The following is a 17,911-nucleotide window of genomic DNA, read 5'->3' as shown; positions in this document are numbered from 1 at the left end:
AAAACAACAACAACAGCAAGAAGATAGGGTTCCTCTCTGTTGCTCAGGCTGGTCTTGAGAACTCCTAATCTCAAGCAATCTTCCCGCCTTGGCCTCCCAAAGTACCGGGATTACAGGCATGAACTACTGCACCCAGTTTATTCTCTTTTTATTGAGATAAGATTCGCGTAAAATAAAATTAACCATTAATCATATTAAAGTGTTCAATTCTTGGCATTTACTTCCACAGTGTTGTGCAACCTTCTCCAATGTTTAGTTCTGGTAAATTCTTTTTTTTCCCCCCATCATTTCTTTTAAATTCTTTTTTTTTTTTTTTTTTTTTTTGAGACGGAGTCTCGCTCTGTTGCCCAGGCTGGAGTGCAGTGGCTGGATCTCAGCTCACTGCAAGCTCCGCCTCCCGGGTTCACGCCATTCTCCGGCCTCAGCCTCCCGAGTAGCTGGGACTACAGGTGCCCGCCACCTCGCCCGGCTATTTTTTGTATTTCTTAGTAGAGACGGGGTTTCACCGTGTTAGCCAGGATGGTCTCGATCTCCTGACCTCGTGATCCGCCCATCTCGGCCTCCCAAAGTGCTGGGATTACAGGCTTGAGCCACCGCGCCCGGCCTTAAATTCTTTTTTACTTTTTCTCCTGGTCTTCTGTTATCCTTTCTGCAGGTCGCTTCTTCAACCCCTTCATTTTCCTGGTTTGTAGTTTGCTTAGGTCTTGCTTCTACGTATGAATCCTTCCACAAGTTGTACCAAAAGTATCATTGGAGATAGTTTTCTTCTTCTTTGGTTTGGGAGGTTTTGGCATTTTCAAAGATAATTTATAAAAGTCATCTGATGCCAGGTGTGTCCTCCTCAGAACCAGATCTAATGAGGGTCCCATTTCTTCCAATTCAATCTGTGGTGTTCTGCAACCAGATTTCTTCAACAGCAACTTATAGCTTCAAAAGTAATCTTCCCATTCAGTGCAGTGAAGTGCAGAACATACTCTAATCCAGCCAGGCAGATATTTGATACCGTGGGGCCTCAAATCAACAAGAAGACTTTTTAGTCTTCTATAATCTTCTGTTACATTGAAATCATCACCAGTAAATATTAGCATGGGTTTTGTTCCCTCAGGACATTTACTGTTCTTAATGTATTTTAGAGAGACAAAATTCTCAATACCTAATTCAATCACATCCAGCACCTGGTAGTCATACATACGACCTATTACTAGATTATATGGCTGCTTCTCTTTTTTTTTGAGACAGAGTCTCACTCTGTCATCCCGGCTGGAGTGCAGTGGTGCTATCTGAGCTCACTGCCAGCTCTGCCTCCCGAGTTCATGCCATTATCCTGCCTCAGCCTCCTGAGTAACTGGGACTACAGGCACCTGCCATCACACCCGACTAATTTTTTTGTATTTTTAGTAGAGATCGGGTTTCACCACGTTAGCCAGGAGGGTCTCTATCTCCTGACCTTGTGATCCGCCTGTCTTAGCCTCCCAAAGTGCTGGGATTACAGGCATGAGCCACCACGTCCGGCCTGGCTGCTTCTTATTACAGGAGCCAAACATGAAAAAAGAACAATCTGACTTATTTGAAAAGAATTCCAGTGACGTCTGATCCTCAAAAGGTCTTCTAATATTTTTCTTTTTATACAGTACACCGTATGGTTTTTTCAGTGCACACACATCTTTAAGTACTTGTGTCACTGTTACATTTGCATTTCCCCCTTTAATCAGCATGGCATTTTAAATATTTTCATTGAGTTTTGGTTCTCTTTTCTCAAGGAATCTCTTGGCTGTTTTCCTTTTGGGCTTTACAACTCGATCCAGAGCGTCCATCGCTACCACTACCTGCAACTCTTAACTAGGTGGATCTAGTTCTGGTAAATTCTTGTTATCCCAACAGGAAACCTTATAGCCATTAAGTAGTCACCCCACATTCCTCCTTCCTCCCAGCTCCTGGCAAATACCAAACTGGTTCCTTTCTTTCTTTCTTTCTTTTTTTGAGACGGAGTCTCCCTCTGTCACCCAGACTGGAGTGCAGTTGCGCTACGTTGGCTCACTGTAACCTCCCCCTCCTGGGTTCAAGCGATTCTTCTGCCTCAGCCTCCTGAGTAGCTGGGATTACACGCACCTGCCACCACGCCCGACTAATTTTTTGTAATTTTAGAAGGGATGGGATTTCACCGTGTTAACCAGGATGGTCTCGATCTCCTGACCTCGTGATCTGCCCGCCTCAGCCCCCCAGAGTGCTGGGATTACAGGCATGAGCCACTGCACTCGGCCCACCAATCTGATTTCTGTCTCTATGGATTTATCTATTCTGGATGTTTCATATAAATGGTTTCATACAGTATGTGACCTTTTGTGTCTGGCTTCTTTCACTTAACACAGCGTTTTCAAGGTTCATCTACATTATAGCATGTATCAGTATTTCGTTTTTATGGCAGAATAATATTCCATTGTCTGAATATACTACATTTTGTTTATCCATTCATCAGTTGATAGGCATTTGGGTTGTTTTCATTTTTTGGCTATGGTGAGCAATGCGGCTATGAACATTTGTGTATGAGTAATTATTTGACTGTCTGTTTTTTTGTTTTGAGATGGAGTCTTGCTCTGTCTCCCAGACTGGAGTGCAGTGGTGTGATCTTGGCTCACTGCAACCTCCACCTCCTAGGTTCAAGTGATCCTCCCACCTCAGCCTCCGAAGTAGCTAGGATTATAGGTGCCACCATGCCTGGCTAATGTTTGTATTTTTGGTAGAGACAGGGTTTCACCATGTTGATCAGGCTGGTCTCGAACTCCTCTCAAGTGATCTGCCCGCCTCAGCCTCCCAAAGTGCTGGGATTACAGGTGTGAACCACTGCGCCCAGCCGAATGTCTGTTTTAAATTATTTTGTTATGCCTAGGAGTGTATTTGCTGGGTAATAGGGTAACTCTATGTTTAACTTTTTGAGTAACTGCCAAAACTGTTCTCTATAGCAGCTACATCATCCATCGATACCACTAAACTATAAGGGTTCCAATTTCTCCACGTTCTTACCAAAATCCCATGTTGGTTTTTGGTGTTTGTTGTTTTTTTTTTTTGTTTTTTTTTTTTTTTTTGAGACAGAGTCTCGCTCTGTGCCCAGGCTGAAGTGCAGTGGCCGGATCTCAGCTCACTGCAAGCTCCACCTCCCGGGTTCACGCCATTCTCCTGCCTCAGCCTCCCGAGTAGCTGGGACTACAGGCGCCCGCCGCCCCGCCCGGCTAGTTTTTTGTATTTTTTTTTTTTTAGTAGAGACGGGGTTTCACCGTGTTAGCCAGGATGGTCTCGATCTCCTGACCTCGTGATCCGCCCGTCTCGGCCTCCCAAAGTGCTGGGATTACAGGCTTGAGCCACCGCGCCCGGCCTGGTGTTTGTTTAGTCTAGAGTGGAGTGGCGCAATCTCCACCCACTGCAACCTCCACCTCTTGGGTTCAAGCAGTTCTCCTGCCTCAGCTTCCCGAGTAGCTGGGATTACGGGTGCGCAACACCTTGCCTGGCTAATTTTTGTATTTTTGGTAGAGACAGGGTTTCACCATGTTGGTCAGGCTGGTCTCGAACTCCTGACCTCATGATCCGCCACCTCAGCCTCCCAAAGCCTGGCATCCCTTGCTTCTTTTACAACAATAGCATATAATTAATGTCTATGATGCATATATTCCAACTCTGATGTTTCATTTATATATTGAGACGGGAACTGGTTATTTATTTCACTTATTTTAGAGATGGAGTCTCACTGTGTTTCCCAGGCTGTACATGAATTCCGGGGCTCAAGAAGTCCTCCCACCTCAGCCTCCTGAGTAGCTGAGATTACAGGTTTTACTGCCACCTAGATAGGCTAGGGAGCTGGTTATTTAGAGATGTTTGGGCAAGATGTATGTCTGTAGACCTCTCACAGAAAATGACTGTTAAGAAACTAATTTTTTCAGACCCCAAAAGAATGAGTCTATTAGCTACATCCTTTCAGAGATGCTGTGTCTTTCTGGGCTATTTATTGTACAAGGTCATTCACTCATATCATGAAATCACAGGCCTTTCATTCAAAACCGCTGTTGAGTTGATGCTTCTTTTGTTTGCCATCCTTCATTTTCAAGGTATATCTCCATCCTGTGATGCCTTGTCAGCAGAATCTTCCTCTCTATTGCTAGATTTGCTTAATTCCTAAATCTTTTGCAATGCTGTGCCCGATTGCATTATTTTTGCTTCTGTTAGCAGATGTTTTTAAACAATACTCTGCCTCCTAATTTGCAATGGTTTATCCATTTCTCAGGTTGTCAAATCAGGATATTTTGGGACAAAATATGCTGCTTTCTCTGACCCTCTGTGCCTGTGTCTGACATTTCTTTACTTAATAAAGTTAACAGAACATTACCCGATTTGTAAGCATTTGTCAGAACTAATCTATTGGTACATTTAAGATTTGTGCATTTTGCCATATGTAAATATTATGCCATTTGAAAACATTGTGAACACTATTAAACTGTAGTTAAGATTATGCAATGCTGAAGTGTTTAGAAATAAAGTATACTGATGTCTGCAATTTGCTTTGAAAAGCATACAAAAATTAAGTTGGATGAATGGATGGACAAAGGGATAGATGAATATGTGATATAGCAGACATTGAAAAATGTTAAATGTAAAATAGATGGTGGGCATTTGTACTATTTTCTCAACCTCTGTTTGAGAATATTCATAATAAAATGTTGGAAAAAAAATCTCCCTAACTGCTCTAATAAAATACATAAATCAGCTACTTTTGGAAGCAGATTCCGTGATCACTTCCATTATAGTCTGATCATTTCAATGTATTTCATTCAAGGAAATAAACAAGACTGGGAGCAGTGGCTCATGCCTGTAATCCCAGCACTTTGAGAGGCTGAGGCAGGCGGATCACCTGAGACCAGGAGTTCGAGACCAGCCTGACCAACATGGTGAAACCCAGTCTCTACTAAAAATACATAAATTAGCCAGGCGTGATGGCATGTGCCTGTAATCCCAACTATTTGGGAGGCTGAGGCAGAAGAATTGTTTGAACCCAGGAGGTTGCAGTGAGTGGAGATTGCACCACTGCACTCCAGCCTCGGGGGAAGAGCGAAACTCTGGCTCAAAAAAAAAAAAAAAAAAAAAAGGAAATAAACTGATTTAGAGGAATAAATGGGATTTTATATAGAAAAAACTTTATAATGTGTGAAGTGCTATGTAAATATTTTATTATTAATACTATTAGCCAGGTTAGGTGGCTCACACCTATAATCCTGGCATTTTAGGAGACTGAGGTGGGAGGATTGCTTCAGACCAGGAATTCAAAACCAGACTGGGCAACACAGAGAGATCCTGTCTCTATGACAAAAAAAAAAAAAAAAAGAAAAAAATAGCCAGGTGTAGTGGCATATGCCTGTAGTCCTAGCTACTTGGTAGGTTAAGGCGGGATAATCTCTTGAGCCCAGGTGTTTGAGGTTGCAATGAGCTATGATCATGCCACTAAACAATGCCTGCTGGGAGACACTGCCAGACTCCATCTTTTTTCTCAGACAGGGTCTTGCTATGATGACCACGGTGGTCTCAAACTCCTGGGTTCGAGTGATCCTCTGCCTTGGCCTCCCAAAGTGGTGGCATTATAGGTGTGAGCCACCATGACTGGCTGAGATCCTGACTTTTGATGTTTAAAGCATTGAGCTTATGCAAAATCTTATTAGTACAATGCAAAACAGTATATCTTGAATATGGTTTTATGTTCCTTCAGGTGCTCTCAATAAACTGGAAACTCTTGAAGGAAAAAGGATTATCCTTTTGATTAGTTTTGTGCTCACAAATTGTCTTTTTTTTTTTTTGAGTTGGAGTCTCACACCGTCACCTGGGCTGGAGTGCAGTGATGCAATGTTAGCTCACTGCAACCTCTGCCTCCGAGGTTCAAGCGATTCAGCCTCCTAAGCAGCTGGGATTACAGGTGCCTGCCACCATGCCAAGCTAATTTTTTGTATTTTTAGTAGAGATGGGTTTTCACTATGTTGGCCAGGCTGGTCTTGAACGCCTGACCTCGTGATCCACCTGCCTCGGTCTCCCAAAGTGCTGGGATTACAGGCATGAGCCACTGCGCCCAGCTGCAAATTGTCTTAATGAGTATTTCGCCTACCAAATGTACTAAACACTTATTGAATGAATCAGTAAACAGTATATTTCATTGATACGCTCTAAATGAGTGTTGTAAATTACATTTTATGTTACCATGTATTGAATCTTTTTGCTTTTATTTTCAATCTAAAGTAGCGTTTTGGGCAATCCTTTTGGCCATGGAATGGATACATCGGCTATTATAAGTGCCCCTTAACTTTCTTCATTGCCATAACTATGATGAGTTCAAAACATTTTACTTTTTTGACCAAAGATGAAACTCTGACAGAAAGCATCAGTTATTTCCCTATCTGGTTCACATAGGAGCTAACGAAATTATCTTGAGTTTGAGGACAGGATTCTTTGACAGTGATCCCAAGCAAAGTTAATGTGGTATCACCCTCAAGGAAGTAGCCAGGGATGTACCCTTGAAAGATTTCTTCTTGGCTGGGCGCGGGGGCTCAAGCCTGTAATCCCAGCACTTTGGGAGGCCGAGACGGGCGGATCATGAAGTCAGGAGATAGAGACCATCCTGGCTAACATGGTGAAACCCCGTCTCTACTAAAAAATACAAAAAATTAGCCGGGCGAGGTGGCGGGTGCCTGTAGTCCCAGCTACTCGGGAGGCTGAGGCAGGAGAATGGCGTGAACCCGGGAAGCAGAGCTTGCAGTGAGCTGAGATCCGGTGCACTCCAGCCTGGACGACAGAGCGAGACTCTGTCTCCCACTGTCGCCCAAGCTGGAGTGCAATGGCGTGATCTCAGCTCACTGCAGCCTCTGCCTCCCAGGTTCAAGTGATTCTCCTGCCTCAGCCTCCTGAGTAGCTGGGATTACAGTTGCCGGCCACCACACCTGGCTAATTTTTTGTATTTTTGGTAGAGACAGGATTTCACTATGTTGGTCAGGCTGGTCTCAAACTCCCTACCTCAGGTGATCTGCCTACCTTGGCTTCCCAAAGTGCTGGGATTGCAGGCTTGAGCCACCGCGCCCAGCCTATATTTCTTCTTCAAAACTAATCACTCTGCGAGGCATGGCGACTCACACCTGTAATCCCAGCACTTTAGGAGGCCAAGGAGGGCCGATCACTTGAGGCCAGGAGTTTGAGACCAGCTGGGTCGACATGACGAAACCCCCATATGTACTAACAATACAAAAATTAGCTGGGCCCACTTGGTTGAAATCCACTTGGTTGAAAGCTACTCAGGAGGCTGAGACATGAGAATTGCTTGAACCCAGGAGGTGGAGGTTGCAGTGAGCTGAGATCTTGCCACTGCACTGCAGCCTGGGCAACAGAGTGAGACTGTCTCAAAGACACAAACAAAAAAACCAGGCTGGGTGTAGTGGCTCACGCCTGTAATCCCAGCACTTTGGGAGGCCAACATGGGCCGATCACCTGCGGTCAGGAGTTCAAGATCAGCCTGGTCAACATGGTGAAATCCTGTCTCTACTAAAAATACAAATATTAGCCAGGCATGGTGGTGCATACCTATGGTCCCAGCTGCTTTGGAAGGCTGAGGCAGGAGAATCACTTGACCTAGGAGGAGGAGATTGAAATGAGCTGAGATCAAGCCACTGCACTCCAGCTTGGGTGACTACATCTAAAAAAAAACAAACGACAGGCTGGGCATGGTGGCTCATGCCCATAATCCCAGCACTTTGGGAGGCCAAGGCGGGCGGATCACCTGAGGTCAGGAGTTCGAAACCAGCCTGGCCAACATGGTGAAACCCCATCTCTACAAAAAAATCAGCCGGGCATGGTGGCAGGTGCCCGTAATCCCAGCTTTTTAGGAGGCTGAGGCAGGAGACTCGCTTGAACCCAGGAGGTGGAGGTTGCAGTGAGCCACGGTTGCACTACAGCCTGGGCAACAGAGCAAGACTCTGTCTCAAACAAAACAAAACAAACAAAAAAAGACCCTAATAATTCACTTTGGGAAGCTAAGCCCAAGAGTTTGAGCCTGCATGTAAACCATGTAAACCATAACTAAGTCTCTGCACTCCAAGCAGCCTGGGAGACAGTGCAAGACCGTTTCAAAAAACATGATCCACAAATTTAGGTTAAAACCTTGGCTATGTCACTAGAATACCCTTGACATTGTGGCCAATAGACAAGCATGTATTTAAAAGAATTCATTTAGTCAGGAGATTGATTAGATAATCAAGTGCAGAAGGAACCTGGGTGGAGAGATACAATTTCATCTGCCTAAATCAGGCAAAGGTCACATGAGTGTTAAAATTAATTACATCTGGGCTGGGCGCGGTGGCTCACGCCTGTAATCCCTGCACTTTGGGAGGCCAAGGCGGGCGGATCATGAGGTCAGGAGATCAAGACCATCCTGGCCAACACAGTGAAACCCCGTCTCTACTAAAAATACAAAAAACTAGCCGGGCGCGGTGGTGGGCACCTGTAGCCCCAGCTATTCGGGAGGCTGAGCCAGGAGAATGGCGTGAACCCGGGAGGCGAGGCGGAGCTTGCAGTGAGCCAAGATCGCACCACTGCACTCCAGCCTGGGCGACAGTGTGAGACTCCGCCTCAAAAAAAAAAATTAATTACATCTGTATGAAATGGGCTTAAGTTTCCCATTGTCCTAGTGATATGGGGGGAAAAAAAAGGGCCAGGCACGCTGGCTCACGCCTGTAATCCCAGCACTTAGGGAGGCATACAGGAGAGGATCCCTTGAGTCAGGAGTTGGGGACCAGCCTGGACAACATGGCAAAAACCCAACTCTACAAAAAATACTAAAATTAGCTGGGCCTGGTGGCATGTGCCTGTAGTCCTAGCTACTCAGGAGGCTGAGATGGGAGGATCTCTTGAGCTCAGAAGGTCAAGGCTGCAGTGAGCTGTGATTGTGCCACTGCACTCTAGCATGGGTGACAAAGTGAGACTGTTTCAAGAAAGAAATAGCCCGGGCAAGGTGGCTCATGCCTGTAATCCCAGCACTTTGGGAGGCCGAGGCAGGCAATTCACTTGCGGTCAGGAGTTCAAGACCAGCCTGGGCAACATGGTGAAATCCTATCTCTACCAAAAATATAAAAAATTAGCTGGGTGTGGTGGTGTCCTCCTGTAATCCCAGCTACTCGGGAGGCTGAGGCAGGAGAATTGCTTGAACCTGGGAGGCGGAGGTTGCAGCGAGCCTGATTGTGCCATTGCACTCCAACTTGGGCGACAGAGTGAGACTCCATCTCAAAAAAAAATACATATATATATATACACATACACACACACATGCACACACACATATACACATACATATATATAGAGAGAGAGAGTGCCGAGAACGCGCCATTGTACTCCAGCCTGGGCAACAAGAGTGAAACTCTGTCTCAAACAAACAAACAAAAAAATGGAAATGATAAATGCTTGAGGTGCTGGATTACCCCAATTACTCTGATTTGATTATTACAGATAACATGCCTTTATCAAAACATCACATTTGAAGCCCCAATCTCTACAAAAAAAAAAAATTTTTTTTTTTTTGAGATGGAGTTTTGCTCTTGCTGGAGTGCAATGGCGCCATCTCGGCTCACCACAACCTCCGCCTCCTGGGTTCAAGCGATTTTCCTGCCTCAGCCTCCCAAATAGATGGGATTACAGGCATGCGCCACCATGCCTAGCTAATTTTGTATTTTTAGTAGAGATGGGGTTTCTCTATGTTGGTCAGGCTGGTCACGAACTCCCAATCTCAGGTGATCCGTCCATCTTGGCCTCCCAAAGTGCTGGGATTATAGGCGTGAGTCACCACACCCAGCCCCCAATTTTTTTTTTTAAATTTAGCTGGGCATGGTGATGTGCACCTGTATTTCTAGCTACTTGGGAGGCTGAGCTGGGAAGATTGCTTGAGCCCAGGACTGCAAGGTTACAGTAAGCTATGATGATGCCACTGCACTTCAGCCTGTGGGACAGCATGAGATCCTGTCTCAATTAAAAAACCAAACAATTCTACTTGCTGTAGATTTTTGGGGACAAAAAACAAAACCAAACCACATGTATCTGATAAACATAGACATTTAAAATATATCCTTTTTTTTTTTTTTTTTTTTTGAGACGGAGTCTCGCTCTGTCGCCCAGGCTGGAGTGCAGTGGCGCGATCTCGGCTCACTGCAAGCTCCGCCTCCCGGGCTTACGCCATTCTCCTGCCTCAGCCTCCCGAGTAGCTGGGACCACAGGCGCCTGCCACCTCGCCCGGCTAGTTTTTTGTATTTTTTAGTAGAGACGGGGTTTCACCGTGTTAGCCAGGATGGTCTCGATCTCCTGACCTCGTGATCCGCCCGTCTCGGCCTCCCAAAGTGCTGGGATTACAGGCTTGAGCCACCGCGCCCGGCTAAAATATATCCTTAATAATTAAAAATCCACATTGGTAAAATGCATTCAGTTTTCAGTTTAATTTTCTAAGTATATTCATTACCTTTTTGGCTCTATTTCAGGCTCTATTCCTCTATCCTTTGAGAGCAAAATGATGAAAGGGGAATTCATTTACATAGAAAGTTCATGAACCAGAGTTAGTGAAGTTTTGTAAAGTGAATGAAAAGCATATTATGTTCGTGATATTTTCTTTTGTGTTAAGAGATAGGGTCTTGCTCTGTTGCCCAGGCTCGGGTGAAGTGGCACATGATTCTAGCTGACTGCAGTCTTGAACTCCTGGGCTCAAGCTATCCTCTCATCTCAGCCTCCTGAGTAGTTGGAACTACAGACATGCATCACCACGTCTGGCTAATTTTTAAATTTTTTTTTAGAGACAGGGTCTTGCTATATTGCCCAGGCTGGTCTCAAACTCCTGGACTCAAGCAATCCTCCTGCCTTGGCCTCCCAAAGTGCTGGGATTAGAGGTCATGAGCCACCATGCGTGGGGATATTTCCTTTTAAACATAAAAAATACTCATTTCAGGAACTTGATTTCTCCAAACGGTGTTTTTTGATGATCTGCTAAGTTGCCATATTGCCTCTGATGGTCCTTGAGCAGAAAACTATTTGAGGGATCTTAAATTATCAAGTGACTTAGAGCTTAAATTCTTTCTCTTTCCAAACAAGAAGTCTAGAGGTTAAGGTCAAATTCTGTCATGTCATGTTCCTAAACAAACGAGAAAAACCAAGTGTCACTTTCATGCTTTCATTTTGCACAACAAGAAGTCATAATACTGGAATTACCGGGGTGCAGGAAGAGACAGCAGAGGTTAGCTTGCTTTTTTTCTGACATATTATGCTTCAATTTTCTGTGATGATTTTTTCTGTTTTTGAGATGGAGTCTTGATCTGTCACCCAGGCTAGAGTGCAATGGCATGATCTCAGCTCACTACAATCTCCGCCTCCCGGGTTCAAGCGATTCTCCTGCCTCAGCCTCCCGAGTAGCTGGGATTGCAGGCGCCTGCCACCATGCCTGGCTAGTTTTTTAATTTTTAGTAGAGACAGGGTTTCGCCATGTTGGTTAGGCTGGTCTTGAACTCCTGACCTCAGGCAGTCCACTCCCGCCGGCCTCCCAAAGTGCTGGGATTAGAGGCATAAGCCACTCCGCCCGGCCTCCAGAGCGAGACTCCGTCTCAGAAATAAAATAAAATAAAAAGAGGATCTGAATTTTCAGGAAAAGGACTAAGAGAGTATTCTAACTACGAAATAACTGTTATTAATAATCCTCTAAGATAAACCCTAACCCGTCTGTAAAGTTAACCTGAGAGGCAAAACCACTTAACATCTATATTTTCTCTAAATAATTTTGTTTAGCAAGAAGTTAGCTCTTTTGAAGATTAAATATTTGCCAGGCGTTTTACAGACGTTATATCGTTTAATCTTCACTATAGCCCTACTGAGCCTTCATTCATCAATTTACTTAGGGTCCACTTGGGCAGACATGCCCTGCTAACCTCTAAAAATTCAGTAGTGAGCATTATCTGCCTTCCTCAGGCTCAAGTAGCTTAGACTAGCTACTAAGTATGTCCTCTTTTAAATCAGGAAATGAAAAATCTGCTCTGAGAGGTTAATTTGCTTGTTCAAGGTCACACAGTGTTGAAGCAGCTAGCTACACTAATCAAGGCGTCTCATTTCGAATCTTTTCTGCTCTCAATCATTAGACTGTTAAGATTAGACGGTAAGATTTTTTGCTTTGAAGAGTTCTTTCCAATTTTTTTCCACCATCTAGGAGAAAACCTCTCACAGTACTGACCAAAGAACAGTGACTAATTCATGCTCTAATTACCAGGCATCTGGAAGACTTCAGGGGAGAGGAGCCAGGTCCCTGGGGGAAGGGGGACTTTTTTTAGTGGGGTGTGTTTTTTTCCCCCAAATTCTTCAGTAATATTCAGGAAGGGGAACTTTTTTGAAGGAACGGTAGCAACCCTGACACAAGAGGTGATTAAATTCGGGGCACAAAGCTGGTCCCATGCCAAGGGAAGCAAAGTTTATCTTCTCCACCTTTTCTTTGCTTTCCTCCACTATTTCCAAGGTTGTTTCAAAGATCGACAGTGCAGACCGCGCCATTGGCTCCAAATGACTAGGAAACCTATTTTTATTATCTCCCCCTCTCCCCTACCCCTAAAGGTCTCTTCTGGCCTTCTGATACACTTTTCCACTTCGTCTCCACCCTTAGCGGATAATCTGAAGATCGCCGTTTTATCCTATCGCCATAACGACTAGGTTGCCTTATGGCGACCTTGACAGCCATCCGGGAGGCCGGAGGGGGCGGTCGGCTGTGCTGGGGGAATCTTCAGATGGCCGTGAAGAGGCGCCACGAGGGGGAGGCGACCGCGGAGCTCCACTCAGCGAGGAGTTCTCTGAAAGATTGACAGGTAGCCTACCAACTGTCTTTACCCTAGAAACCCACTCTGTCTCGCGAGATTTAGGTGCTTACGCGAAGTGGGAGTGAAAGGCGCCTCTCTGAATGGGGGATGGGACTGTCTATGGCGCAATCATTGCGCGAGATTGGGCTACAGTCGCTGGAGCTATACTTAGATCTCGCGATACTTCGGCCTCTCCGATTTGCTGCTTGGGGCAGCTTCTCGCGAGAGCCCGTGCTGAGGGCTCTGTGAGGCCCCGTGTGTTTGTGTGTGTGTATGTGTGCTGGTGAATGTGAGTACAGGGAAGCAGCGGCCGCCATTTCGGGGAGCTTGCCGTCACTGTCGCAGGGGTGGATCCTGAGCTGCCGAAGCCGCCGTCCTGCTCTCCCGCGTGGGCTTCTCTAATTCCATTGTTTTTTTTAGATTCGCTCGGGCCTAGCCGTCCTCGGAGCCCGATATTCGGGCTGGGCGGTTCCGCGGCCTGGGCCTAGGGGCTTAACAGTAGCAACAGAAGCGGCGGCGGCGGCGGCGGCGGCAGCAGCAGCAGAAGTCTCTTCCCGAAGACGAGCACCACAGGCGTCCGAAAGCCGGAGCAGGTACAGGGGCGTTGCGGACCCGCGTATTATCCCAGCTTTCTCGAGGTTTGGCTCCCTTTTGGGCTGAGGGGCGCTCTTGGCGGTCTTTAGCGACCGGGGTGAGGGGTGGTTTTCGAGAAATCGGCCCTGTTTCAGTGACCGCGCCCTTATTTTCCGGTCGGGTAGAGTCTGGATTCTTGGGGTGGCAGGGACCTCTGAGAGGCCTCTGTAGATAGGTGACCTGTCTCCTTCGAGGCCTGGGCAGGCCGCGACCTCCCAACATGGCGCCAGTTGAACGCTGCCTTGGCTCATAACCCCTCCCAATGGAGGGAGTTTCCCTTTGCCCCTAAAATGGCAGCGCGGGTTTTTGCGCGGAAAGAGGCGCTCTCGTTCGGGTCTCCCAGTTTCTGTTTTTGGAGTTGATCGCAGGGTGTTAAATATTGGACATTGAAGTCTTCATTTTCGTGTCTTTGGTGTAAGAGGCGTTTTGGATTTACTTACATAAGCCAAACCTGGTTAAAGTGCGTGTCAGTTTAGTCATTCATTGTAGGGCTTTTGGAGGTTTTTCTTAAGTTTTCCAGTGTGTCGGCTGAGAAAATTCAGTCGATTTGAAAAGCGTTTACCAGGCCGGCCGCGGTGGCTCACGCCTGTAATCGCAGCACTTTGGGAGGTAGAGGCAGGCGGATCACTTGAGGTCAGGAGTTCGAGACCAACCTCATCAAAATGGTGAAACCCCGTCTCTATTAAAAATACAAAAATTAGCCGGGTGTGGTGGCAGGCGCCTGTGATCCCAGCTATTCGGGAGGTGAGGTAGGAGGATCGCTTGAACCCGGGAGGCGGAGCTTGCAGTGAGCCGAGATCGCGCCACTGCACTTCAGCCTGGGCAAGTAGAGCGAAACTCCGTATCAAAAAAAAAAAAGACAAATAAAAATGTTTACTCACCGAATGGTCTTGTTCTTTTCCTAGGCGTTTAGAGAAAATGGCAGACGATATTGATATTGAAGCAATGCTTGAGGCTCCTTACAAGAAGGTGAGAAAAAACATGTCGGTGAGGTTTATAATTTCTTAATTTAGCATTATTCACGAAACTACTGCTGAAATGTAAACTAACCTCCCCGGAGCCCTCTTGATTTATCTTATCAGAGATGCATTACGTGTAACTTACAAAAGTAAATATATGCTATTGATGTAATAATATTGTGCAGTAGTTTCACTTCAGCGTGATGAATAAATGCCCATCTATCTCTCTTTGTAGACTTGCCTAACGATATCTCACCTCTACTCCCATGAATTCACCTTTGATTCCAGTGTGAACTGTCAATCATAAGGTAGTAATTGAGTGACTTATCGCTGTACCGTGGTCCCCTAGGTAAAATGACTCAACTAAGAATTACCAGCTCCAGTTTGGTATAGCAAAAAGGTGAATGTAGTGGTTTGGGAAAAAGCAGGGGTCCAAGAATAAGAAAGCATAACCAGTCTGTGGCAAGTTAAATCTTCTAATAGTCTTATAAGAAGAAATGGGTGAGATTTTAAAATTTATATATCTATGTAAGACTGGTGATAGTAAATCTTAAACAGTCCAGTGGCAATCTGCTACTCAGTTAATAATTACTAAAATTCTTGGATCCCTGAATAGAAATTAAAAAAAAAAAAAAATACAAGAGGCAGTATCACAGCTTAGAGTCACTTGATAACTGTTTTACTGTTCTCCATATTGTTTTATTTTTAATTAGGCCCTGCCATATAGTATTTCACACTAAAAACAAAGGAATTATTTTGGCTAATATAGTCTTTGACTCATTTCGGTATCGCAGTAAAAGTAAACTGTCTTTTCATTGTTTCACCAGTTGGTGGTGAAAATAGCAGTATGCATGCATTATCACTGGTGTCACAAACTGTAAGCTTTGTAAGTTAGCACTTTACTCCTATAGCTGATGTAATCAAACTTTAAAATAAACATTTTGCTAAACCTTTTAAAAATAATACATTTGTTTTGGATTGTATAGCACGACCATGTGGTACCAATTTGGATGAATTCTTGATAGATTTAAATAGTGTATGTAATTTTGTAATGCTTAGACTCTTGAAGAGCTACTTTCTGTTTTAATGTTAAGATTCTTGTGTCTTAGTTTTTTAACATGGATGTAATTCCATGTAAACAGGTATGGAAGTAGGAAATGTTTAGGCTGGACTTGGTGGATTATTAATTGACTTTCTTGGGTTCTTGGGAGTCAACATTACTAAAGCAGTGTGAATCCCTGTTTGCTTCAGGGCGAGATGTGTGACAGAGGTGGCATCAAGCTCTTACAGTCCCAACCCTCCAACGGAAATGGGCGAAGATCTCAGGAATGGCATCGGTCACAGGAAATCGATAGTGGCTGGCTGCTAGCATGGCCACTTGGGGCTTAGGCAGAAATAGAGCCATGGTACTGACCAAAGGGACCATAGCACATGGAATAAAACTCAAAACAGGACTTCATGTTTTATGGAAATTATATTTAACCACTTCAACATTGTAAATCTGGATAACTTAATATCTAAACTATATAAGAAAGTAAATTTTAACATGTTAATATGGAAAGATTTTTTTATTTTTGTATCTTGATGACTTAAATGTAAGCAACAAAGTGGTTAAACACATACCCATCTAAATTTTTTTATAGCCTTCCATGTTAAACTTTAAATAAATAATTAGTTTTAAAATTGTTTTGTATTTTCTTATTCCTGTTCCCTTTACCCTTTGACAACTTGAAATGTTACCACTTCGTCCTCATGATGTTCTTCTATCAACCCTGCTTAGGATGAGAACAAGTTGAGCAGTGCCAACGGCCATGAAGAACGTAGCAAAAAGTAAGTTTTAAGAGGGGGCCTGGGGGAGGGTGGTGAACTTTTTTGTGGTTTTAGACCTTAAGTTGTGTTCCTGTGGCTGAAATATACAAAGTTCTCTTCTGAAACTTTTTTTTGCTGCTTTTAGAGAATTGGTTCTTTGTCTTTTGGGATAAACTCTTGGAGGAACTGTGGATTTTTGCTTAGATTTCAGAATATAGTTTGAGATACCTTCCCCTCCAAGTCCATCATGACAATCTGGTGACAAGTTCTGTAGTAGAGGTTGTCTTGTGTTAAATTTGTTAACTTTGGTTTAATATTTGGTTATCTTACTGATAAAACTATTATATCCATTGATCTTAAAAGGGAGAGTTAAATTAGGTGATAACTAGGCCATGGAAAGTATTGTTTGCCCTAAATTGCCAAAGGAGTCAAAGCTGTGAATTATTTCTGCACCTTGCTGCTCAAAGGCCCTTTTGGAAGTGATGCAACAGAATACTTAAGTACTTCTTAAGGTGGCTTTCATTATCTTAGGCCTTTCAAACTCCAGACTTAACAGGGTGGGGTTTTTGGAAATTATGAATATATCTGTATACTTTATTTGGGTAAGATGAGTGACTGTAGAACTTACTATAGTACAGAAAACTGTACGAAAAGTCTTAAGTAACAGATATGACGAGATCCACTTTTTTTTTTTTTTTCTTTTGAGACGGAGTCTTGCTCTGTAGCCCAGGCTGGAGTACAGTGGCACAATTTGGGCTCACTGCAACCTCCGCCTCTTGGGTTCAAGTGATTCTTTGATTTTTTTTTTTTTTCTTTTGAGATGGAGTCTCTCAGTGTCACCCATGCTGGAGTGCAGTGGTGTGATCTCACACTGCGGCCACTGCCCTCCCTCGGATTCAAGCTGGCCCCTCTCACCAGCCTCCTCATTGGGACTACGGTGCACGCCATCACGCCTCCTGCCCTTTTTAGAGCTATTTTTAGAGCTGGGTTTGCACCATGTTAGCCAGGGTGGTCTCACCCTGACCTCATGATCCTCCTCCTCTGTAGCCTCCCAGTGCTGGGATTGATTTCAATCATGCTTAGCCATTCTTTTTTTTTTTTTTCCTCACGATCTCAGCCCACAAGTGCGCAAGCTTTGCCCGGTTCGGCCATTCCCACCTCACTGAAAGAAGGGACTATAGGGCCTGACCACGCCTGGCTACTTTTGTGACATTTTTGGCTTGAACCGCTTGGTTGGAGTGTAGTGGCTTGATCTTCACTGTAAGTTTGCTCTGGTTCTTATTCTCCGGCCTCAGTCAGCCTCGAGAAGGACTACAGGCGCCCGCCACTCGGCCTGCTGCTTTTTATTTCTATTGAGACGGGTTTCACTGCAGCACAGGGATGAGCCATCTCCTGACCTCGGATTGCCTGCCTCGCCTCCCAAAGTGCTGATTATGGCTTGACGCCACCATACCGCCATTTTTTTTTTTTTTTGTATTTTCTTTAGTAGAGACGTGAAGCTTCACTCATAGCTAGGATGGTTCCTCACATCTCCTGATTCTCTGTTGATCCCCACTTCCCTCGGGCCTCCCAGTGTTGGAATTAGACGTGAGCCTTTTTTTTTTTAAAAAAAAGACATAATCTCGCTCTATT

At 44.7% G+C, this 17,911-nt stretch overlaps 1 protein-coding gene and 1 pseudogene across 11 annotated transcripts in view; one reads left to right on the top strand and one right to left on the bottom strand.

Moving 5' to 3' along the window:
* Positions 1 to 605: 605 nt before the first annotated feature.
* Positions 606 to 2,002, bottom strand: LOC101009790 (annotated as a pseudogene).
* An 11,171-nt stretch (positions 2,003 to 13,173) lies between these two features.
* The window catches only part of RBM39 (RNA binding motif protein 39), a 41,342-nt gene continuing 36,604 nt past the window's right edge, over positions 13,174 to 17,911 (top strand). For 2 of the 11 annotated variants that reach the window (XM_017944603.2, XM_017944607.2), the window contains exons 1-4: positions 13,355 to 13,471; positions 14,417 to 14,480; positions 14,706 to 14,778; positions 16,251 to 16,300. Coding sequence is in view for 7 of the 11 variants with exons in the window: in XM_009216220.3 (XP_009214484.1) it covers positions 14,430 to 14,480; positions 16,251 to 16,300 (101 nt within the window). In the remaining 4 variants the exon portion in view is untranslated. Of the gene's footprint in view, positions 13,517 to 14,416; positions 14,481 to 14,705; positions 14,779 to 15,721; positions 16,301 to 17,911 lie in introns of those variants that run through there. The other 9 variants (XM_017944602.2, XM_009216220.3, XM_009216221.3 and 6 more) reach the window with 9 other exon arrangements.

Source organism: Papio anubis, chromosome 16, assembly GCF_008728515.1.
Source record: "Papio anubis isolate 15944 chromosome 16, Panubis1.0, whole genome shotgun sequence".
NCBI lineage: Eukaryota > Metazoa > Chordata > Mammalia > Primates > Cercopithecidae > Papio > Papio anubis.
Note: the sequence above shows the minus strand (reverse complement) of the source record. Positions and strands in the feature narration are given on the sequence as shown.